The sequence below is a fragment of the Cavia porcellus genome, unplaced genomic scaffold (assembly GCF_034190915.1).
Source record: "Cavia porcellus strain 051 isolate PalLab524CR breed Dunkin Hartley unplaced genomic scaffold, mCavPor4.1 scaffold_25, whole genome shotgun sequence".
Taxonomy (NCBI): domain Eukaryota; kingdom Metazoa; phylum Chordata; class Mammalia; order Rodentia; family Caviidae; genus Cavia; species Cavia porcellus.
The window spans coordinates 38,846,100-38,871,036 of NW_026947508.1; the positions used below are offsets into that span (position 1 = coordinate 38,846,100).

Here is a 24,937-nt window from a genome sequence, read left to right on the forward strand (position 1 = left end):
TGCACTCCTCACTCCTAATTCATCACCATATCCTATTATTCCTATGCTCTTCATGATCCCTGCCCCGGCTTCTTTGCCTTCATTTTCACTGTAAGTTTTAGACCACTGCTGCTCACCCAGATTACTTAAAAAGCCTACCACGACCTGTCCTGTCTCTACCTTGCCCCACCCAACTCCTTCTCCATGGTGTGGCCAAAGTGATCTCCTATACCATGATTGTGGTAGGCCAACTTCCCACTAACACCCTCCAGGAACCTCCTATATCTCCTTCACATGCAACATAGACACCTTCTTATCTTCCTAATCTTTTGTCTTTATTTGCTTGCTTGTTTTTGAGCCAGGGTCTCACTATGTAGACTGGTCCTGAACTCACTATGTGGTCTAGGCTGGCCTTCAACTCATGGTGACCCTTCTGTCTTACCTTCCCAAATGCTGGGATTATAGGGATGTGCCGCCACACCCGGCTTGTCTTCCTAAACTTACATCTCAACTCTATTTCTCTTACCATTCCACAAACTACTTACAATACCACCAATAGATCACGTTCTCTCTTACTCCTAGATTTTTCTATATTCCGCTTTCTGCTTAAGCAATTCCCCCATATCCCTTAGTTTAGCACGATAACTTCACTCACTTCGATGCTATACTTGTAGGAAGTGTCCTTCAGTGTCTTCTAAAGTGAACCCCGAGCTCTTCTACACATCCCTACACCACCCAGGGGCCTAGCTCTTACCAGACACCTACTACACTTCACTGAAGCTTCCTATTTTTTGTCTTCTGTCTCTGATGAACTGGAAATGCCATGGGATCAGGCCCCTTGTTATAGCCCAGTGCCTCCTGCGGTCACTGGCTGACACAGTGTACAGAAGCATATTTAGTAATCTAAAGAAGCAAAGTCCATACTACCATACAGAAAAAAGCAAAGTCATCTCACAGAGAATGGCCATCATACAAATTCAAGACATTTTTATCACCTAAGATGAAGACTCATACTGAAAGGCAACCAGAAAGGTTAGAAGGTTTCTGTCCAGGGAGAGAAAATACACAGATGCCAGTGGCGGGAAAGGTAAGTCCCGACTGCCTTTGAAAGACTTACCATACGAGAAGGTGTCTGGCATGGGGACCCCATGTCCGGCCAGCTCTTGGAACGTCCAGAATTTGTTGATGCAGTTTAAGATGCTTTGTGAGCTGTTGACCAAGCGGCAGCCCAGCTTCTCCAGGTGCCTCAGGACAGTGATGTCGCTGTCCGACTGCACGGAGGGTGTGGACACCCGCACGACCACCACGTCTGGGAAAGTAGTGAGGGCCTTCTGGTTCAGCTGCAGGCCTGCAACCCAAGGAGCAGAGTAAGCGCCGCGCTTGCCGCTGTCTAGTCCCAAGTAACAGCTTCTAAGACATTCCTCAAGCCTGAACCTGGGAGAAACCGAGCCTCAAAAGCAGCCACCTGGATACTGCAGTGCGTGTCACAAGGAAACACCACTGTCACCCGTTCTTCAAGCAGATGGGCAGAGCATGATTATGAGGAAACACACAGGAGCGGACAGAAAGGGGAAAAGCAATAGATCAAGATTAACCTCAACTAGAAAAATCCACAGGAGAAGCATATTCCAAGACCTACCTTCCACAAAGTACTATCATTACTCAGAAATATAGTGGCTTAGGAGGCTTAATAAAGAGGCAACAGGGTAGCCCACTTATGGAATCTCTACCATTATTTTATGGCTTAAGCTTAAGAAAGTCTAACTGGCATATGATGTAGCCATGTAAATGATTTTTATGAATATAGTATTTTATATCATGTATAAATAAGCAACAGAATACAAAATTATATTCTCAACTATGTAAACAGATACAAGTTGGAAAATGCTAAAAAGAAATGCATCAGTATTTTAACTGTGGTCAATGGGATTACAGGGTAATTTTTTTTTGTGTGTGTGTGTGTACAGGGACTCCCACTCAGGACCTTGTGTTTGCCAGGCAGGTGCTGTGTGGCTAAGCTACATCCCCAGCCCAGGTAACTCCTTCTTTTTATACTTTAGAGTTGTCTATATTTTTCAGGATTTCTTCAAGTGCACATTGCCTTTTTAAGTGTACTATATTGAATTGGATATTCAGTATTAAAATTAATTCAAAGGTAAAGGCATACATAGAGTGGAAAGACTTGATGCTATGTTACCTTGGGTTAACTGGAGTGTTAGCTTGGTGTGAAGACTCTGAGGACCCAGAGCATAGCCTTAAGTTATTGAAGAACATCTGTGCAGAAGAATCGCATGGCTCATCTTTGATGTCTCCGAGATGGAGCTAGCTGTAACAGCATAATTTTGTTTGCACCTTTTCTAGTCCCTTGAACAGTGCCTCATGTATGGCAGGCAACTGACATTTGTGGCACTAAACAGAAACTACAGGAAGACGGCTTTGGGCTCAGAAAAATGGGTACTTCTTTCCCTTAGACAGAATGGGCCGAGGCTCACTGATCACTTGAGGATGGCCCAGAAGGGCCCATGCAGCGTGGTTGGTGCCCCTCAGCCCTGAAGTCATATAGTTTGTCTCACTCTCAACGGTCACCTGGTCATTAACAGCACCCCAACAGGGGCTGGAGTGGTGGAGATGACAAGACAAGACATGGAAATGGCGGGACACTAAGAAGTGCACTGAAAGCTTCCTGGGCTGCCTCGAGTTTCCGAAGCACTCTGAAGAAACCCTTTAAAACGTAACTTATAGGTCCTCCTTCTAGACTTTAACTTAAAGCACTTCCTATTCCTAAGTGATACTCTGTACAACCGTGTAATTCCCAAAAAACAAAGGTGCTAAGGAAGTTATTATTTCTCCACCAGGGATGAGTAATATCAGAAACCATGCTTTAAAATTGAGAAAGGAGAAAAATAAACCCTACAAAACCAAAAAAGCACCTACAAAATGACTATATGGCTCTAACATCCATACTTCCTCTGTTCTCGGATTAAAGAAGGCAGGAGGAAGATGTTAGGTGCAATTATTACAATGAATTCTTCTCAGTACTCCCGTTAAGAAAGAGATCTCAAGGAAGGAGAAAGTGACTGTGAGATATAATATGTAAACAGCACCCAGCTTCTCTTCTCTTTTCCATCAGAAAACAGGATTGTTTATATATGCTTTTACTGTTCTTTGAAAAATTTCTTTGCCATCTTTGGCCCTTGAGGAAAAAAAAAATTAAGGGAGGAAGCACTGTATAGTATCCTCAAAGTTAGTAGAAGGAAGAAGCAAAAGTATCTAGGTTGATGAAAATGGTGAGTAAATACAGAACAGCAGGACAGCATTGCACAGTGAGATAATATAGGCAAAAATGTTTTGAAAATCATAAAATGCTATACACACGCAAGGCATTTGCATTATTATTACGCAGACATTCTATTAAGCAAGGTAAGACAATTCATGGAGATTTTTACTACCTAATGAGAAAAACAGCTTTGCAACAGAAAAGTGACCTAGAGAAGCAAGAAGCAGCGAAAACATCTGGCTTTCAAATCCCAACACAAGACTACAGACAAACAGACTTCTAAATGGGAGGGAAAGAATTCAATCCGTTTCTGGAAATACCAACCACAAGTGCACAGAGACAGCTCAGCCTCAACAAGCAGATTCACATACACCTAGGAAGTCTTACCAGGACTTCATTTCTCTTCTCCAAAGGTAAATCTTTGGGCCTGGCTCATTCCAACTGAAGCCCTTAATAAATGAAGAATGGAATGGGTTAAAGTGGAGCCGAAAAGGCTCAACCAAGCAGTTAGACAGGTTTTGTGTCTGACTATGCTGCTGTCCAGCTCTGTGCAGAAGACATGATGGGTTTATGTGCATCTGCAAAACTAATTATAGCCAGCCCTATCAATTCAGGGGCTCAAGATCTGCGAATCCAATGAACTGCAGATAGGGAGTACTCAAAAAATAAATTTACATCTATACTGAACATGCACCAATTTTTTAAACCCCTACTCCATAAACAATACAGTATAACAACTGTTTATGGGGCTGAGGGGATAGTCTGGTGGTGAGACACTTGCCAAGCATGGGCAAAATCCTCAGTTCATTCCCAGCAAAACAAAACAAAACAAAACAAAACAAAACAAAACAAAACCCCCACAAATATATAGCATTTTCATTGTATTGGCTATTGTAAGTAATTTGGAGAGAATCTGAAGTATACATGTGGATGTTCATAGGTTATATGCAAATACTACGTCATTTTATACACGAGACTGAGCACCCTTGGATTTCGCCATGGAGGGAGGTCCTGGAACATCCTCTGCAGAACATCCTTTTTGACATTCTTGCTCTGAGAAACTTCACTTGCTCCTGCTCATTCCCCTTGCCTTTGCCGTCACATCTCTGGAATGCAACTTCTGGTAGAATAAGAGGTTGTCCCTCCCTGTGGCTTCTGTGAGGGCTGCAGTTACAGCATACATGATCAAGAGATCAAGAATCATTTGGGTGTAAAATTGGTCACTGGTAAACCTGTCTATGAATTCTGAGCCATTTAGCCACTTAAGCAATCTTGAGCGCTCTTTATCCCAATTAACACCTCCTCTCAGGAAAGGGCCTAATAAGCTTAATGCATGATAGTTTACTTAAGAGTTTCACCTTTCCCCACACTACAGTTCCGATCTGGCACGATGCTCCCTGGTGGACTGGTCTACTGATGAGTTCACAGTAGACCTCCTGTTCACACAGCAGTGACCTGCTGTTGGGAGATGGGACACGATCAGAAGAGGCATGGCATTGGGGGCATCGCCTAGAAGGGTACATCAGCCTCCCCAGTTCCTCCTTTCTCTGTTTCCTGGTTGTCTTGATGTGAGCTACTTTCCTCCCCTGTCCTATTTGTACACTGGAGCTAATGGATCTGTACTCTCACCATGAGCCAAAAATAAATGTTTCCTCCTTTAAGTTGTGGGTGCTGGGTGTTTTGTCCCAGTCACTTGCAATGTAACTAAGATGCCCAGAATCCTTCACCTTCCCACTATGATCTATAGGCTTCATGCCAAGAGAATGAAGAGCTGAACAGGACATGATGAAAGCAGCTCACCTGGCTGCAGTGAGAGGAAAGAAAGCCCTCAGCAATGTTTGAGTGGCTCTTACCCTCAGATAACAAGGGATTGCATGTGACTGGGCATCACTTTTATTTGGGGAAGTGGGGGAGAAGCTGAGCTGCTTCTAGGATATTTGGGAGCCCCCAGACTCCCAAACTAGGATCAGAATTTACTATGGTTAGCCTCAAACCATATTAAAAAAAAAACACCCTGAAATCAGTAAGACACTAGCAGAAAAAAAGATCATCAGACTCCAAACTAATTAGCATAATGACCAACAACCAACACAGTCTAAACTTTTTGAAACCAAACAATATTTTCTCCATCTTACTTCGGGGTGGGAGAACTGAGGATTGAAGCCAGAACATTCACACTGAGCTATATCCCTATTACTTTTTTTTTTTTTTTTAAGCAAGAAAGGGTCTTGCTGAGTTGTCCAAGCTGGGCTCAAACTTGTAATCTTCCTGCCTTAGCTTACTAGAATGCCAAGATTACAGGTGTGTGTCACCATGCCTGGGTTCCATCTTGCCTGTGTTCTGATTTTTTGGATTTTCTGTATTTGGAAATATTTTAATATACTAAAAACAATATAGCAAAGTTAGGTGCAGTGGCATATGCCTGTAATCCCAGCATTTGAGAGGCTGAGGCAGGAGGATTACCAAGAGTTTGAGGACAGCCTGGGCTCCACAGTGAGTCCAAGGTTGGCCTGAATTGAAGAGCCAGACCCTGTCTCAAAACAATGCCCAAAAATACAATAGAGCAAATTAGAGTAATTTTTTCCAATGATTAAATGTTTTTTATAATCCATATATCAGGATAAAATAAACTCTACAAAGCTAGACTTTTGCTTTTGTATGTGCAATAGCAAAGAAATACATTTTATAATAAAGAGAAATAGCTTTAGTGTGAATACATAAATCATTATTTGACAATAGAGTTCTAAAACTTAAAGAAATTCTCCATCATTCAAACCAATAGAGGGAAGCAGAAGCAGGGATAATAAAAGAAGCTATAAATTCAGACTTGAATTCAACTAGCATTTTTATTGAACACCTTTAGGTACTCTACTAAAAATGATCACCTATATTATCTCATTTAAAAGCATCTTATAATCTGGATCACTGGAACCAATTTGACTGTACATGCTTTGGCACTTACGTAAAATTTGTATAGTGGATCAGCATGCTTCCAACCTGCGCAAACACATTATGCATTTGTTGTGCACACGTAAGCATGCTTGGTGCAGCACTAAACTGGTTCCCTGTGTGCTAGGAAAAATGCCTTCATGTGTAAAGCAAGCCCTTTATAGTTTTTATTTTGAGACAAGGTCTCTCCAGTGGCCCAGGCAGCAGCCATAAGGAAGTAGCAGGGCACGGCAGCAAGTGAAGAAACAAGAACCTTGCTTTTGCACCGCTGTATTTTAGCAGGATCTTTCACGGCTGGAAATGAAGCTCTGACAGGGGTCAGAAAGCAACAGTACAGAGTGGATGGTCCGGGGAGTATCTTGCTGTGCAATGAAGCAGCTGCATGATCCAAACACAACTTGGCTAATCTCACTCTTCACCTTTCCCTCGATCCTTTCTGCTCTCTCCCTGGCAATGCCCACAAGAAATGTTGTTTTATTTTGGTTTGTGTTTTACAATCCTTGGGGTTAAACCCAGGGCCTCTGCATTGAGCTCCACCCCGAGTCCTTTACATTTGCTGAGACAAGGTCTCTCCACATTCCCCAGGCAGCACTCAAACCCGCAATCCATAAGGAAGTTATTTTTATTCTTGGGCAGAGGCTGCTACCACTGTTCCTTTCACTCTAAAGTTCTCTGGGAAGACGCCCAGAGATCTCACTTCCACCTCACTAAAATCCACTCTTTTATGCAGCCACGTTCTCTTTCTACCTACTGCTATTCTGAAGTTATTTAATTTAGTTCAACCTTACTGAGTGGTTGGTATGAGTCAGACACACTGTTATGCAGAACACAAAGGAGCACTAGGCATCTCTGCCCACCCTCCAGAAGCTTATAGTCTCTTTGTGGAAGCAGACAGACATGACTTAAATCATTCATTCTTTCATTTACTCACACATTTATTGTCTTATGTATTAATTCAGTCAATATTTAGCTAGCACCTACTTTGGGTCATTCCTGGTACTAGTTTGGGGTTCTTCAGAAGTATACCCTCAGACCACCACTTAAGTGCAAGTAGCCTATTTGGGTGATGATTTCAGGAAACACTGGAATGTGACAAATGAAGGATAGGCTTTCAAGTGCGTTACCACCTTCTGGGGCTCACTTCTGCTGAGGATTAGTACCTCCATATCCCTCACTGACCTCACCTGAGGGCAGGGAGTTGGCGATTTTGTAAATTTATAACCAAGCTCAGCATCTGACTGATCCCCTCATGGGGTGCATGGGTTTAATTCGCTGGGTCTCCTGATGTGCTGTGCACGTATAGGCAGAGAGGGCACCTGTGACTAGAGAAAGCCACCACATAGATGTGCAGGTACTAGCGCTCATAAGCGGCCCCAGGGGAGTCAAGTGCTCAGGGCCAAAGGGATGCATGAGGGTCACAACAGATAAGGTGCAGGAATCAGCTTAAGGAAATGGACCTGGAGAATCTGCAGGAGACAGTGTCCCTGGTATTTCAGAAGACAGCACTCCCCAGTATACTGCAGCCTTTGTGCTTGTACATTGTGGTGTAACTGTCATAACTGCAATTTCCAACCACCATCTCCTGTCTTTCCAGCTTACTCCTTTAGTACCCCAACTCCAACCTTCCTTTGTCCCACTGAGAACTCTCAAGCCCATATGGAGTCTCCTGTCTTTTCATGACTCTTTTGTATCCCCTCCCTTCTGCCTTCACATCCCTTCTTAAGCTCCACTGTCCAGCAGCACAATCACTCTCTGGCACTTGCCCTCAAATTCTTGAAGTCACTGCTTGCTTGACTAAAGCACTACTCTGGTCAGAATGATGCGATGCTCTGTTTCCTGCCTGTGCACTGCTTTGCAATGGGACACACCTAGAGAAAAGGGTACAAGCCTGATTGTCTCAAGGGCATCCTGAATGGTGCCTGGAAATCATATTTTCCTGACCTATTCATTCAGCCTCAATCCTGCTTCATACTTCCTCTCCTCACTTCAAACTTTCACTGTTCTGTCTCTGAGACAGGGTCTCACTATGCATCCAAGCTGGCTCACTTTGTGGCCCAGGCTGGTCTTGAACTTGCAACAATTCTCCTGCCTCAGCCTCCTGAGTGCTGGGATTACAGGAGTGTGCCAGCACACCGGAATTTTCTCTTTTCATGCTTTTATATAAAAAAAGTCAAGCAATCAAAGAACTTTGTAAGTTCCCATAATGACATCTATCCACTATTTCAGACTTACAGGTTATCATCTCTCTACTCGTACTGGTTGAACTGTCACAATACCTGTCTTTACTCCTAACTTACACCAACCCATCAATATATAAAGCAGATCCCAGCTCCTCTTAACCTAAGACACAGCTCTGGCCATTTCTCCCTCTTTGGCAACATCAATGTCTCCCTCTCTACTGGGTCATCAACATCAGCACACAAACATGTCATCACGTCTCCCTTCTTCAAGGAAAGCCTCTCACCCCCATCTTCCCTTTGAGTTTTCGTCTGTTTTGCCTTTCTGTTACAATAAAGTTCCTAAGATTGTGTGTACTCACTATTTTTATCACTTCACTAAAATTGTCCTTATTACTGTCATTAATGCTACATCCACATTGCCAAATCAGTTCTCAATCCTCAGAGGTCAGCAACACTTGACATTATCAGAGTGCACCTTCCTTCCTGAACTGGTTTTTCCACTTGGCCTCCAGGACACCACACTCTTCTTTCTCAGCTCTCTGCACTGTTTGTACTTCCTTCCCAGCCACTCAGCCCCAGAATGTCCCACAGCTCCCGCCTGAGAGGCTTTTTTCTACTCACAGATACACTGGTCCCTAAGAGTGGACACTTCGCTATCTCCAACCAAGTCTTGCCCCGAATCCCAATCTCAACCAAAACTGTCTACCTAACATTTCTACTTGGACATTCACTGGGCATCTAGACTGAGTCCTGACACTCACCAGCCCAAATTTACTCCTTTCCATATGAGCAAATGGCCCATTTTATTCTCCCAGCTACCTATGCCAAAACTTCTAGTTGCCAATATGACCTTGTGTGCCCACAGTACAGATCATGTCACTTCTCTGCTGCAAATTCTCCAGTGGAGCTCCTTGCTCAACCAGCATAGAAGCTAAAGGCTTCTGAGGGCCCTCAGGCCCTCCCTGTACATCTGTTCCCCTCCTCTTACCTCAGCCTTCTCTCTAATGTTCGCCCCTTTGTTTGCTCCCGCTGCCCCACTGTCTCCCTTGCTATTGGTCTGCACCTGACCCACTCTGCAGTCAGCTGCTTAAGTGGCCTGCATGCCCACCTCCCTCAGCTTGCCACAGAACACCCCCTTGGGTGAAGACTACCCCACCCAGCCAACCTAATGTTACAAACCTGCTTTTCCTCCTTAGCTTTTTTTAAAATCAGTACTAGGGATTGAACTTATGACCACGCGCTTGCAACGCAGGCGCTTATGCCGCTGAGCTAAATCCCCAGCTCCCTAAGTTTTTTTTTCCCCAAACATACTATACTATATTTTACTCACCTTATTTATATTCCACCTCACCCATCTAGAATCTCACCTCCCTGACAGATAGAGATCTCTGCTCTTTTATTCTGGCACTAGACTGTACCTTCCAAACAGTAGGCAGGCAATAGATACTTTCTGGCAGAACAATTAATGAATGAATGAATGACAGTCATCATGAGGTGAGGCCATACCCACACTCCCACTTCATGACGTCTCCGGTGCCCACCCCGGTGCCCCGCACAGAGCAGATGTTCAACAAGTATCTGTTAAATGAAAGAAATGGGTGGAATGAAAGGATATTTGTGATTAGATACATATTAAAGCATTTAATAGAAATAAGGAATAAACAATCAAGATGAGTATTAATTGACCCTTTTCACATAGTGGAGTCTTAGGTCACATTTTAACAGTGGAAGATCAAATAAAAGTAAACCAATAATTTCAGACCTTGTGTAGGCTGATGAAACAATATAAACTCAGATGAAATGAGCTTTCTCCGGGCAGTGGGCAAGCTCCTGGGGGACTGGCTGCAGGGCCGAGGGTGGCAAGAATGTGCCTGTGTCAGGGGGCTCCACGCCAGGAAGTGGAGTGAGGAGGACCCAGGGCTAGGTGAGGGGGACGGGCCTCTGCCCTCTACGAGTGGTGGCCGTATCCCTTGCCAGTAGGCAAAGCTAACTAATCTGGTGGAAGTGTTATCGTAGTAACAGCAGGTGGACATCTGTGAATGTCACTCTGATGTCTACAAAGAATTCCAATCCACTGGCTTAGAACTCTAGCCAACATTTAATGAGGCAGCCCTAAAAACTACCGATAAACACATAAACAGAATATTTAACACTTCTCAGTCCTTAAGGTCAGCCTACAGATATAAATGTGGGCCTGTGAGTTAAACTGTATCCCTGCATCACTTGTGAAATATTGTACAGTAGATGCTTCTGCCCATTTTCCAGCTTCTGTCTCCAATGATGCTGCACAGTAGTGTCACCAGGATTGCCAAGTGTTAGGGACAGGGCTTTAGCAGAAACTGACACTAGAGGCCTGGCTCAGTGACGCAAGTCTTTTAGAGCTTTCAGTGATAACAAACAGCCTGCTGTGGTTCACCACCACTGGCTCGCTCTATGCACAAAATTATCTTGTGTCACAGTTTGGCTCTGCAGTGCCGCCCAAAGTTCATGTGTTGAAAGGCTGGTCCCCAGCTGGTGGTACTACTGGGGGTCGGTGAGAAGTCAGAAGACAGGGTCTAGCTGGAAGAAGTCACTTTTGGAGGGCATATTTTGTCCTTGGATTTCTCTTCCTCTTTCTCTGCTTTCTGGTCATCATGAAGCTGACAACTTTCCTCCACCAAACCCAGATAAAATCTGTCTTCCTTTATGCTGATTTTCTCAGGTATTTTGTCACAGAAAGCTCATTAATATAGCACGGTACCCTTTCTTGCTAGTGTCTTCTTACATCAAGATGGAAATCCATCCTCTGTATCGCCAAGGCCTCATGTTGTCTTCTGAGAGGCAAATGTAAGATATCACCTCATACAAATTTACTTAGGATTCCTCTCTCCCACCCCTCCTAAACCTTACCAATTGCTACAAGGAGCCAGGAAAAGGGATTTTAGAGCACTGATTTAGAGGCTGACCTAGAAATTTCTGTATGTGGCTCAGTGGTAGAGTGCTTGCCTAACATATTTAGGGCTGTAGGTTTGATCCTCAGCACTGAAATAGAAATAGTTAACAATAGTAATAATGATAGAAATTGCTTTATGGTCACCAAGCGTTTTGCTCTTAAACGAGAAAGAATGCTGAATCATTCTGCTCCTAAGAAAAAAACTACAACACAACCTCATTTCCCAGCTCAGACTCATTTCATTTGTCTTTGTATTGGTCCCTGAATTTGTAACTAGTTTCTAGAGCCAGTTAATGATTCAGACCCAGGATAGTTAAAGAATTTAGTTCTACTAAATCTTTCCTCTTTTAACAGCTCATCACAAAAAAATTTACATATTGAATCAAGATCTCTCAAACACAGAGGCTAATTACAATAAAAGACTTCAAATTAGCCTTTAAAGCATTTCACTCAGTCATTCAACAAACATTACATGAAGGTCTATACAGCAGTTAAGAAGCATTCATTTGAGGAGTCCCCAGTTTTTCATTCAAAGACAAAAGGTATATAAATATTGTAAATAGATAAACTACAAAAACATGATGCATTATTTTAAAAGGTATTTGCAATGTTATTTGGCAGCAGTTGGAAGATAGTGACTATTTAGGGACAGGGAGTTCAAGACTTTATAGATGAGTGACTTGTGCTGGACTTGAAGGATGAATAAAAATTCACCATGTGTGGGCTGGGCTTTAGCTCAGTGGTGCGGTGCCTCCCTGGCAGGCATGAGGTCCTGACTTTGATTCAAAAAAGTCACCATGTGAGGGAATGGACGTTCACCCAGAAGGATTCTAGTGTAAGTCTGGGAGTTGAAGAATAACATGGTGAGGTGAGTATAGGCTGATGCGTGAGACAGAATGCACGGGATGAGACGGAGAGTGTTCAGGACACACGGACTGGGAAAAGATTTTTGCCAAGTGTCCCTCAGACAAAGGACTTCTATGTAGAACATACAAAGAATTGAAAAAAATCAAGGCTCCCAAATTCAAAGACCCAATCCAAAAATGGGCATGTGAGATGAATACACAATTCTCAGATGAAAAAATGTAAGTGGCAAATAAATATATGAAAAAATGTTCCACATCATTGGTCATTTGAGAAATGCAAATTAAAACAACACTGAGATTCCATCTCACTCCAGACAGAATGGCCAATGTCAAGAAATCAACCACCAATAAATGCAGGCAGGGCTGTGAGGAAAAAGGAACCCTTCTCCACCGCTGGTGGGACTCTACTGTGGTAACCAGTGTGGAATTCCTCAAACAATCAGGATTAGAGGTTCCATCCAACCTAGCTATTCCCCTTCTGGGTAGCTCCCCAGAAGAAATGAAAACATCAAACCATAGCAATATATGTGCACCCACATTTATAGCTACACAATTTGTAATAGCTAGATGTTGGATACAACCCAAATGCCCATCAACTGAAGAATGGATAAAAGATATGTGGTGTTTTTATACAATGGAGTACTACTCAGCTGAACTTGAAGCTTTTAAGGACAAATGGATGCAAGTAGAAACCATACTCGTAAGTGAAATAAATCAGACTTGCATGTATAAACACCACAGTGTCTCACTAGTGTAAGGAACTGAAAGAGTAAATAAGATCCAAAAGTTACAATAGATATAGTAAAAGAGAAAGAAACTGCGCAAAGGGAAATTATGTTGTTTGATCAATTTTGCAAGCCTGTATCTGGTAACCTAGGCAACTATTTTGAAGATAATATGCAATATAACAACCATTGTTAAACTCCTATCATCTTGGTTTGAAATCCTGTATTGCTATTTTTTTGTGGTTGTCATTTTTTGTCGCTGTTTTTGTCGTGATTTTTCTGTTTTCTTCTATTTGAAATAAAATTTTAAAAAATAAATAAAATGTTGATAAAATTAGAAAGAAAGTGTTCAGGCCAGAGTCACCAAGTGCCAGGTCTAACTCCCATCCACTACTACGTACTCAGGAACCCTTACTGGTGTTTGAGAGTTAACATGTAAAAAGAAACTAGACCTGACTGACACAGAATGTCATATGGATCTTGTTACGATTATTAATAGATGCATTCACTATCTTATCTCTAGGGTTGAGAATTAATATGTATTTGCTGGAGAATGAATGAAGAATTTGCAATTTCTAAAAAGGAAATAGAGATGGATAGGATTTTCACATTACACATGGTAGGAAGCCAAGAGAGGTGACACGTTCTACAGAACTGCTTACGCCCTGAAAGTCATCCCTTCACCAGATGGAAATTTATGTTGGGGAGAGCAAGTTACTAGAATAAAAATAATCACGAGAACTTGCATGTGGGTAGTTTTTTCAGTTCTAGTCATGTTTAAAAGACTTGCAACCTTTATAACTAAAACTTTTCATCTCTTGTTGGAAGAAGTCTATTGCCAGATATCCAGATACAAACTGAAATTCAAATTCTCAGACGAATGAATTTAAGCGACTGCCTGAGGTCGCTTACTGGGAATTCGCAGATCAGTGTTTGGGGTGCTTTGCTTTACAATGCTGAGGACTGATCTCAGGGCTATCTGAACCCCCAGCACAAGATCAGGTTTGCAACTGCTGGGGTAGTTAATCTTGATTGCCATTTTGATTTTCTGAGATTAACAGAGCACATTTCTGAGTGTGTCTGAGTGGATCATAGGGGCACCGTCTAAGGACTCACTCTCTGGCTCTTCCCCTGTTCTCTGCTCCTTTGCTGCTTGAGCTAAGCAGCTTTGCTCTGTCATTCCCTTCCACCATGATACTTTTACCTTGGAACCAGCCAACCATGGATTGAAACCTCAGAAATTATGAATCAAAATAAACATCTCTTCCTTTAAAGATCTGTGTATGTTGGGTATTTTGTCCCAGCAATGAAAAGTTAACAATATAACCATTAACCACTTGGGTGACATTGGGGAAGTTACTTCATCCATTTGAGCATGAAGTTCTTTATAAAATAAATAAATTAGAATGGATTATATCTCAAAGTCCCTACAGAACAGGGCTCATGTTCTATAAATTTCAAGTGGGAAACAGCATCAATTTCAGTGTGTACATTTATACATTACAAAACCTGTGAATTTTTTCAGGGGAATAATAGCTCAACAAACTGTCTAGGGTATTCTATAATGATTACAGAAGAAACTGGGAAATGGAGTTCATCTCTTTATTCATTCAAAAATATTTATTGAGTTGGAAATGATGATCACATAGGTTTGTCTTATGTGCTGTGATTTGTGCATTGGTACCTCAGAATTAACAAGTAAAATTGCATGAAAAATACCTATCTTCAATTTCTCCATTGACCAAGCAAATAGCTGTGCAGACTTTCTTGTTAAAAATTTCCAGTTTGTGGATAGGCTGAAATACTTTCACACATTAATTGACTCAATTTTAAGACACTAAACAAAAGGGTACACGTTTTCTGCAGCACTAGATTTTAATTTTCATTGTTTCTATGGCTGATTCTTCAAAATGAAGTTTTAAATACAGAGAGCATCTTCCTACTTTTATGGAATTTGTGATGAGTCTGCAAAATAAATATGACGTGAAATTCTGGTTACTATACCTCAAAAAAAAAGACATACTTACAAGTTGTAAAATAAAAATAAATAAGCAAATTCATCCTCAGGGGTGTAAAGATATAACCTAGATCAGCCAACTCTTAAGATTACCCTATTTAAATATAGTATTGAAATACAGAATTTTCAGCCCGGAGAAACCTCAACCCTTAAGTTTCCTAAATGAGAAACTTGAAATTCAAAGACAGAGTGACTTGCCCGAAGCAAAGCTGAGATTTTTACACTAAAAGTGTAATAAGGATCCAGGTCTGCAAATTCCTTATTCAAGAATATAGTTCTGCATTCAAATTGTAAGTTTCAGTAAATCAAGGATAGACAGAAGGTGTATACTCCTAACATCTGAAAGTCATTGGTTTAGATTAAACATAAGGCACCTGATGTCTGCAGTATATTTCTCCAACAGGATACACAATCTGACATCACATATGGTTCAGATAAACGTATAGATAAAAAATCTACAACACATATATTCCAGTTAAAGATAAGTCATATTCATAAGCTCCCTTGGAAGTAGCCTGTGCAGCATTTGGAATCCTTTTCCTTGTCAAAGAAAAGTACTGTATGTACCTATTTAAACAGGCCACTGGCCTGTGGCTGAGATAATGGGGACAATATCCCAACTGGGACCAACTGGGACTCCCCTTGAGTCCTGGACCCTATGAAGCTTCTAGCAAAGCACTGGAGATAACTAGCAAGCCATTGAGTGGGAGGTTCCTAAACCACAGATTCCTAAATCTGAGAAGGCTTAAGCACTAAGGATAACACAGAATATCTGAAAACATACTTCACCTTTTGAGGTCAGGGTCACAGATGATAACCATGTCTTACCCCTGAAAAACCTCTTGGATACAGCAGTGGAGTGATCAGTAAGGTCAGAACAATATGTACCTGAAACCTTGGCTTTTCTGGAATGAGAATTCAACACTTTTAAGAAAGAGGAGTTAAAGAAAACCTATCAAAGGTCTCTCGCACTTTGCACTCCAAAGGTAGCTCCCATCTTTTCACATTTCCCCCATATGTAGCTTCCGAGTTTGGGAATCATATTCACTGTAGAAAACCGATGCATACACGCTGCTGGAAAAGTTTTCAAAACAGCCAACATAATAGCAATTTTGTACATTTAGTGTGGGTTTCTTAAATTTCAGTCTAAACTGACGAGGTATCCATGCAAGTAGAATTTGTAAATCTGGTGTCTGCAGCTTCATTTTCCTTGGACACCCGGAGGCTTCAGGAGTACGGGGTCTCTTACAACACAAAGTCCCCTAAGTAAATTAATAAATCACGTCCTCAAACCCTGGCCTCAGGGCAGACGGTGGAGATTAACAGAGGCTATCAAGGTGAGGGGCTTTCTCCAACCCCAGGTGAAGAGCGGCTGGCCGGCTGGCTCGCGGGGCCCGAAGAAGCCTCGGATAGGGGAGGCCCTGGGGGAGCCCGGCGCGCCTCCCCGCCCTCCCGGGGCCCGCCTCGCTCACCGAGGTGGCCGCCGACGACGGTGACGGCGAGCTGGTCCATGAACACCGCCCGGAAGCGCACGTCCTGCTCGGAGCAGCGCTGCCGGAGGGCGCGCAGAATCTGCACCTGCGGGTAATCCTCGCTGAGACGCCGGTCCGTTAGGAGCCAGACCTGGGAGCACATGGCGGCCACGGCGGCGGCGCCCCGCGCGGCGCGGACCCTCGGCGCCCCGGGCCGCTCTCTCCGCAGGGCCGGTGTCGGGGCGTGTGCGCCGCTGCTCCGCTACTGCCAGTGCGCCAGGCGCCTCTGCAGCCCTGACCCAGCGCGCGGCCGGGCCGCTCCGCGCCGCCGCCGCCCGCCCAGCCAATCAGCAGCGGCGGTGGGCGCGGGCCGGCAGCGCGACCGGCTGCAGAGGCGCCCGGCGGGCGGCGCCCGTGGAGGGTGGGGGCAGGGCCTGCAGCGGCGAGCGGCGAGCGGCGGGGCCGGGAGGACCCCTCGCTGGCCGGGGTGAGCCCGCGGGCCGCGTCGCTGGCCCGGGCTGGACCCCCCGACTGGCGCGAGGAAGCGAGAGGGGCTTCGGCGGCGGCCCGGGATGACGACGAGGGTGTCAGGGTCCCGCTGGGGAGGCGGCAGGGGTGCCCCAAAGGCGTCCCGAGCGCTCGGGCTGGGGGCGCTGGTAGCTGCTTTCGGAGCCCGAGAGAAGGCCGCGGGGACTTCCCAGAGGAGATTCCGAGGCCTGGCGAAGGTCACTCGCCTCGGTCTCCAGTGGACCTTTAGAAAAAATTCTGAATTGTGGCCCAAAGGCTCGGGTAGGAGGTAAGGGAAATTGATTTTTAGCAGCTTCCAGTTCAAAAGATGCACTGGACACCCTCTCCTGGTTGGCACCGGCTCTGGGCCTTCACGACCTCCGTGTTGTAAAACCAGGTTTAAGACCCCTTTTGGTGAGCAGGACCACTGTCTTGGCTCTTCCCTCACTCCCCTCATTTCTCCAGGCCATACAACTGAGTCATCTTGGAGCATCATCCTTGGTCCTAGCCAGTTGCAAATCCTGCCTGCAAACAACAGTTTTTAAAGCCAGCTTTTCCTTTCTAAATAATTGTAGGACTGAAGTTGGCCACTTTAAAGATTGTATTTGTTCTTCCAACTCATCAAAATATGTCTCTTTTTTCTTTGCATAGGGAAGCATGAGTAATTTGATAATTTCAAGGTAGGCCCTGCAATGAGAACTGGAAAGGAGATGTTTCAGGGAACGTATGAACTCCATGATAAACATGTAGGTGTATGTATTTGCCCATTAAAGATGTACCTTTGGAGAAGTTCTCCATAAATGACATTTCAAAAAGTAATTTTTTTGGAGCAGGCTTTGTCTTGCAAAACACACCTCCTTCCAATTCTGCATGTATTTTCTCAAAGTAACAGCAATCTAGTGCTTACAGGTTAGTAATTTTCAGGATTTTAACCACAAATCCACTTGGATTTTGACATTTTTTCCTTTGTGTTCCATGAGATCTATTTTGTTTACTCTGATGTTTCCTACAAGACTTCCACAGAATCAACATAGGCTATTGTTATAGCTCAGAAAAAGTACTCCAGCATGGCGTGTGTTGATATTCTCAGTGCTTCGAAAGCAGCGGCAGAAGCAGAGTCTCTTTCAGACATTCTACCACCAATCTTTATTCTGTCCCTTGTTGATGCCCTATATATGCCATAGAAACCAGAATACATCTTCCCCAAGTCGGGTTGTAGAAACCAGAACTCTCCTAAAGCCAGTTTTAAAGCCTAGAAATACTACTCTAGACTTCTTCCTCCTTGCTATGTAGAAGAGGGAGGGTACCCTGAAGAAATTCTCTGACCTACCTTTTGATAACAGTTCTTCTGACCCTGGGTCCAGAAGAGGTCCTGTCCCATATCTGTTTGAAAGGAAGGACACATAGGGTCCAAGAATCAACATAAAATGATGACTCTGCTTTAAGGAAGATAAGAAAATCGTTTATTCTGGAGCAAATAGGAGTGACTGTGGTCCCAGTACATGGATTCAGATTGCCTCAAATGACACGTTTCACTGTGAAAGAGGTGACATGAACTTTTATAGCCACAGAACGGAGAAGTCATAAATCAATATATTCAATAAGTACTTTGCTAGGGCATTAGGTAGGCAGGCCACAGCAAAGCAGGAAAGTCTTTAACATTCAGATGCTACCTTATAGTGTTCTTAACTTTAGGGTTGATGGAAGCTACAGGTCCTATGCTTAGCAATATATTCTGAAAATTTTACCAGATACAGAGGTTGCAAATAAATAGCTATTAAAAGGATCAAGATGACCCAAGAAAATTTCTCAGCTGAGGTTAAACAAGAGTGCAGGGTCCTTAGGAGAGGTATGACTTCTTCAGAGAACTTCAGTTTTTATACACCTTCTGTTCATCTCTTGTTTACGTGCAGCAGAAGCAAGCACACTCCATCTAACGTAAGGTGATGAGAACCACAGTTTACTGGACTGACAATTTGCTAAAGGATGGATGTGTGTCAGCAGATTTAGAAATTGCTTATAATCCCATTTTCAAAGCCATCCCCACTGAACTTTTGAATGTTTAAGTCATATAGGTCACATGCAAACACCTGCCAACTTCTTCAAGACCTGGGTTTGAGCAGTGTCTGGATGCAGAAGTAGCCACTGCCTTCTTAACTCTCTTTGCTCCTCCCACTAGGTAAGTGCTGTCACCTCTCTGATCCCCTTTTCTAGGATTTGTCCATAGGTGAGGACCTGAGACTTCTGTCCACCTAGGAAATGACCACTCTTGTATGTGAGTAATATTTTCTTGGATCATCAAAATTCCTCAAAGGTAGAGGTATTTTCCCCAGGTATAGGATTATTTTCTAAGATAAATTATGCTAGAAGTGTCCAGCAAGGGGCCATGGGTTAAGGGTGAGGTTGTTACTCTGTGGCCCTATTGAGAGGTGGGGGAACCTTTGAGATGTGGAACTTAGCGGGCAGACAGAGGATGACCAGCTGTGGGGCTTTTAGGAACCCAGCTTCATCCTCTTTTCCTTTGCTCCCTCTGTCACCCGCTTCCACACTGAGGTACACAAGCAACAGGCCAACTAACCATGGACCGAAGCCTTCCAAACAGCCAAATAAACTTCCCTACTTACAAGTTGATTACCTCAGGAATTTTGTTATACTAACAACAGAGCAGAGCAGACCAATTACAGATGATGCCCAAATTCAAATTCAACACTGATGTCTCCTGAGCAATAGGAAGGGATGCTATTCTGCCATCACCTCAGTGTCCCTGAAGCTAAACTCATTATTTCTCCTTTCGTTCCAGATTCAACTGTTTTAAACAATTAGGAAAATACATTATTCCACATAACAAAACTGGGGACTGATTAGCTCTAGAGTTGGTTCATTTAAGGCATCAATAGCATTATCAAGAGCCTAGATTTTTCTTCATGAGCAGACAGTGGATGGCCAGCTGTAAAGTAGTAAAGGTAAAGTAGTGCCTGCCTGTAGTAGCCACTTGGAAGGTTGAGGCAGGAGAATCACAATTTGAGGCCAACCTGAGCAACTTGATAAGATCTTGTCTGAAAATAAATAAACAAATAAATAGTGTTGAGGATGTAGGTCAGTGGTAGAGCACTTGCTTAGGACCTTCGTTCAATTCCCAGTACCACAAACAAAAACAAATTTTGCTATCTTTTCATTCTAACACTTTGAGGCTAGTACCTTCATGCTACAAAATGGCTGCCAGAATGCCAGCTGACATGCACGCACAAATTCCAATAGAAGTAGACTCTTTCTTCTTCCCATGTGTCTCTCTTCCCTTCCTTTTTCCCTTCCTTCCTCTCCCCCTATCTTTCTCTCTCTCCCTCCCTCCTTCTCTCTCTCTCTCTCTCTCTCTCTCTCTCTCTCTCTCTCTCTCTCTCATTGATTTTTTGTGCAGGCTGGCCTTGAACTCACTTATATAGCCCAGGCTGGCCTCAAACTCACATCAGTCCTCTTGCCTCAGCCTCCTGAGGGCTGGGATTACAGGTATGGGCACCACATCCAGCATTCCCATGTGTCTGTTTCTATCAGCAAGCAAAACCTTTTTCAGAGCCCTGAAGTGGACTTTCCACAGTCTTGCACACTGTCACTAGTGCCGGCATGATATAACAACTCTGCTTTGAAGCAAATAGGAAATTCATTTATTCTGAGCTAAATATGAGTAGTCCATGGTCCAAGTTAGCTACTCTATATGGAAGCAGCTACATGAACTTTTATAGTTACAAAGAAGTCTATAAATCAATGTGTTTAACAAAAGTATTGGTGGGGGCGGGCTACAGCAAAACAGAGAAATTATTTTACTAGGTTTCAGTTGTTATTTTATAGTATTCTTAGCTATAAGTTTAATGAAAACTAAATGTCTACTAAGCTTGGTAATGTATCCCTACAGATTCACCTAATAATCACAAGAATTTTAGGTCAGACACAAAGGTTCAAAGCAAATGGCTATTTTTCTAAAACGCTTAAGGTAGCCCAAGATAATTTCGGTCCTCAATGTATAATATTCTGTTTCTCCACAATCACAGTATTCTGCTCTGCTGAGATCAGTCTGCAGACTCTTCATGCAGACTTGGCTTCTTCAGAGAACTTCAGCTTCATACTAGCAAGAGTAAGAAACTATCATGAGTGGCTTAACTTTATTAAAATTCACCTGTGTATGGGGCTGGGGATTTAGCTCAGTGGTGTAAGCGCCTACCTGGTAAGCATGAGGTTGTAAGTTTGATCCCTGGTACCAACAAAAAAAAAAAAAAAAGAAAAGAAAAAAGAAAAATTCACCTGTGTGGGCAGAAATTGGACTTTCCTCCCTAAGCATGAAGAGGTAGGTGAATACCAGTGTAACACTGGAAAGAATCAAGACAGACTAAACACTGGTACGATAAGCAATGGCATTTGATACAGGTAAATATATCAGTCGAGATAAGCTAGATTCAGCTATGGTAACAAGAGATTCCCAAGGTGCCTTACAATCGGAACATTTTCTCTCTCAAAATAGCATATATGTCAGTGGCAGGACAACCTAGCTATCCTTAGGTTGTCTTTATGCCAGGCTCCAGGCTGACAAGTAATCTGTATTCAGAACAATGTTTACCTCTTTTGGAAGATAAAAGTGATCCTGGTAAACCACATACTGGACCTGGAACTGATGCATATTAATATGCTCATATTTTTTTTTCTGGTACTGGGGATCAAACTCATGACCTTACTCTTGCCAGTCAGGTGCTTTTATGTCACTAAGCTAAATCTTCCAGCCCTGCTTATATTTCTTCACTAGAATAAGTATATCTGGCCAAGGCCACTGTTAATGAAGTGAAGAAGTATAATCCTTCCCTGAGAGGGATAGCAAATATTTGTGAGAAAGTATGACCAAGAGTACAATTTCCTTAACCAAAAACCAGAAATTGCCAATTTTGCTCTGTTAATCATCTTGCCAAGTCTTAGGATTCCCAAGGGAACTATAAACAAGAAATTGGGAGAGGCACAAAAAGATCATTTTAATCATAGCTGAGCTAGCACACCCAATAACCTCTGAAACAGAGTTTCTGCCAAAAAACCAAATTGAATCACATGGCCTAAGTTTAAGGCTGCAATGAAACTTTTCAGCCCCACCTCTCCCCTAAGAAAATTTAGGAGCAGTATGCCTAGGTAGATCCACAGAAAGAAAGAGGTGCTCAGAATTTCAAAGTAGAACAGGTTTTTGGTTGTTTTCAAGATGTTGCCCAAGATAGTCTTGAGCTCATGGGCTCAAAACAATCGTCCCATCTCTGCCCACTTAGTAAGTAGGACTACAGATGCGCACCATCATACCTGCTTCAGTAAACCTACTTCACTCATCTAAGTGTGTGCTGAATGGAGATTGGGGTAGGCCTGTTCAGCAGGAAGAGGGGAATGACCTGTTAACACAGTGATCCCAACTACTCACAAAATGTAAACTAGTTAATGTTTGGTATGATACTGCACATAACAAGAAATTTATCTATCTATGTTCATTCCCAGGTCCTGGCTATATTTCCTAAAATCTTTGTAATTTCCTAAGTGATAGGAGCACTTTTAGTTATAATACTTGGATTTTGTCCTCAGTTCTAGAAACAGCTCAGGCATATGAGAGGTGAAAGGAGCATCTTTTGTTATTCATGAGAAGACCCCTTCAACAACACCTGGGTTTGTGTTAGTGAAGTGACTTTTGGAAAGCTCTTAGGAGGGACTAGTTACCAGAGAAGCAAACCACAGGATGAGAGGTTCTGAACTTTCAGTCCAACTCCACTGCTGGGACAGGAGAAGGCTAACGGTTGAGTTGGTCACCAATGGCCAGTGATGCAGTCAAGCATGCATGTTTAATGAAGCTGCCTTAAAACCCCTAATGGACAGTGTTCAGAGAGTTTCTGGGTTGGGGAATGCACTCAGGAGCTGGGGATTGGTACACTTGGAGGGGGCCTAGAAGTTCCATGTCACTCACCCATACCTTGTCCTATGCATCTCTTCTTTCCTGAAATGGAGTTTGTAAAAATAAACAAACAATAAACAAGCCGGACATGGTGATAGGTGTAGAGAACTGTTGAAGTTGGAGACTGTTCACATGTGTGGGGCTAACACAAGGCCAGCCTGAAAACACAGAGAGCCCAAAGCAAGCCATGTAAACAAGCTGTTCCAGCTCCATGGGCCCCAGGCCAGCCAGGCAAACAAGTTGCTAAGCACCTGCTTGAAATTGACCTTCTTCTTTGGAGTGTATAAATAAACTTGCTACAGTGGTGGAGCATCCCAGCCTTCATCTCCTATTTTCTCATCCTCTCACTGTCCTTCCCCCCCTAGAAACATCTATAGCTACAGCCAGTTGCTACAGATACATACCTGTAATTCCAGGACTCTAGAGGCCAAGGTAGGAGGATTGCTGTGTGTTCGAGGCCAGCCTGGGCTACAAAGGGAGTTCAAGGCCAACCAGAACTGCATAGTGAGACCCTGTCTCAAAAATAAACCCAGTAAACATAATTAAAATGACTCCCTGAATTCCCTGAGCCATTCTAGCAAATTATTGAACCCTAAGAGGGGATTGTGGAAACCTCCAATTTATATCCAATGAGTCAGCAGTAGAAGGAGCCCAGATTTGTAGGTTGGTATCTTAATGGGAACAGTCTCATGGGGCTGAGCTCCGATGCTTTCTCCAGGTAGATAGCATCAGAATTCAATGGTAGGAGACCCAGTTGATGTCTACAGAGAATCTGATATAAGAGACCCACACATTTGGTGTTAGAAGTGTTGTAGGGGTACAGAGATTATTTCCTTTTGCTTGGGCTCTGACTAATCAGATTAATAATTCCTTCTCCTGGATGTGGGTATAGCTCAGTCATAGTGCCTACCATACACAAGGTCTGGGGTTTGATCTCCAGCACTAGAAGAGCCTCCCACCCACGCACACACATAAAAACAAGAGGTCCTTCTCACTTCAGAAAGTAGCTAGTAAGAGGACAAGACAGAGGAGATTAAGGCCCGGGTGATTTGGACTTAGGAAAAACCTCTAAAATTCACTCAAGGGAGGTTTGAAGCCAGCTTTTCAAGAATGGGCATGCACAGGAGAATTGAGATCATCCAATCAATAACATTTGGATGATGCAAGCTCAAAATCTCCCATGCAGAAAGAACATAATAAACTGGCCCTGAAAAAGAAACATACAACCAGTGAGGAAACATAACAGCTGTCTCTGCCCAAGCAAAAAAACCCTTAAATCTCCCCTTCTTTACCATCCAATCGACATGTAGCTTCTCTCTGCTTTCCTATAAATTCCTTCACAAGCAATTGGTAGAGTTGAATCTTTTTCTTTCAGCTCCTAACCTTCTTATGGGTTGACTTTGCAAAACTTTTTCTTTTTGCAAAAGCCCAGTGCCATAGTATTGACCTTGTCTTTCTCTTGTTGCTGGGACAAAACACCCAACTCCCAAAATGAAGGAAAGAAAGGTTTGTTTAGCTCACTGTCTGTGGAGGTTTCAGTCCACAATCAGCTGGCTCCAAGGCAGGGTGGCCTAGCACTGAGGCAGCACTTCAAGGCAGCAGCTAGAGCAAAAGGGAGGAACAAGCCTCTTCTTCCTCCCTTATATTGTACACAGTCCCCTCCCACCCCACTGCCTAAGAGTAGGTGTAGCACTCACAAAATCTCTGTGCTGTCCTGTTGCACAGGATGAGGATATTTACAAAGTAAGGACCCTGGCTCCCTGCTGAGTCTCAGTTAAATTTCTAAACTTCCCAAATTGATACCATATATCAACCATGACAGACCTGTATGCACATTGGGCAGTGGGTCCTTGCTGTGTTCCCTCAGTTCATTAGGAAGGTGAGCACAGACATCCCTGCCAAATGAGCATTGTCTATTTGACCCCTTAGCAAGGTCATTTCCTCTTAGTTCTGCCTATGGGCGGGGGGCACTGGCCATTTTGCACACTCATCGTTGAGAAGACCATCATGTCTGACCTGTGACGCAATTTGCCCATTTTAGGATTAAAATTACTGTTGATATCTTCTGTCTGAA

The 24,937-nt window shown here is 43.3% G+C and overlaps 2 protein-coding genes across 2 annotated transcripts in view; one reads left to right on the plus strand and one right to left on the minus strand.

The window, feature by feature from the left end:
• The window catches only part of Rimkla (ribosomal modification protein rimK like family member A), a 35,752-nt gene extending 19,044 nt beyond the window's left edge, over positions 1-16,708 (minus strand). The window contains exons 1-2 of the mRNA XM_003462501.5: positions 16,398-16,708; positions 1,097-1,327 (exon numbers count right to left, since the gene is read on the minus strand). Coding sequence (XP_003462549.1) covers positions 1,097-1,327; positions 16,398-16,560 — 394 coding nt within the window. The 5' untranslated portion in view covers positions 16,561-16,708. The remainder of the gene's footprint in view (positions 1-1,096; positions 1,328-16,397) is intronic.
• A 261-nt stretch (positions 16,709-16,969) lies between these two features.
• LOC106025875 (uncharacterized) overlaps positions 16,970-24,937 on the plus strand; it is an 89,089-nt gene continuing 81,121 nt past the window's right edge. Inside the window, exon 1 of the mRNA XM_063235131.1 lies at positions 16,970-17,186. Within this exon, the coding sequence (XP_063091201.1) occupies positions 16,970-17,186 (217 nt within the window). The remainder of the gene's footprint in view (positions 17,187-24,937) is intronic.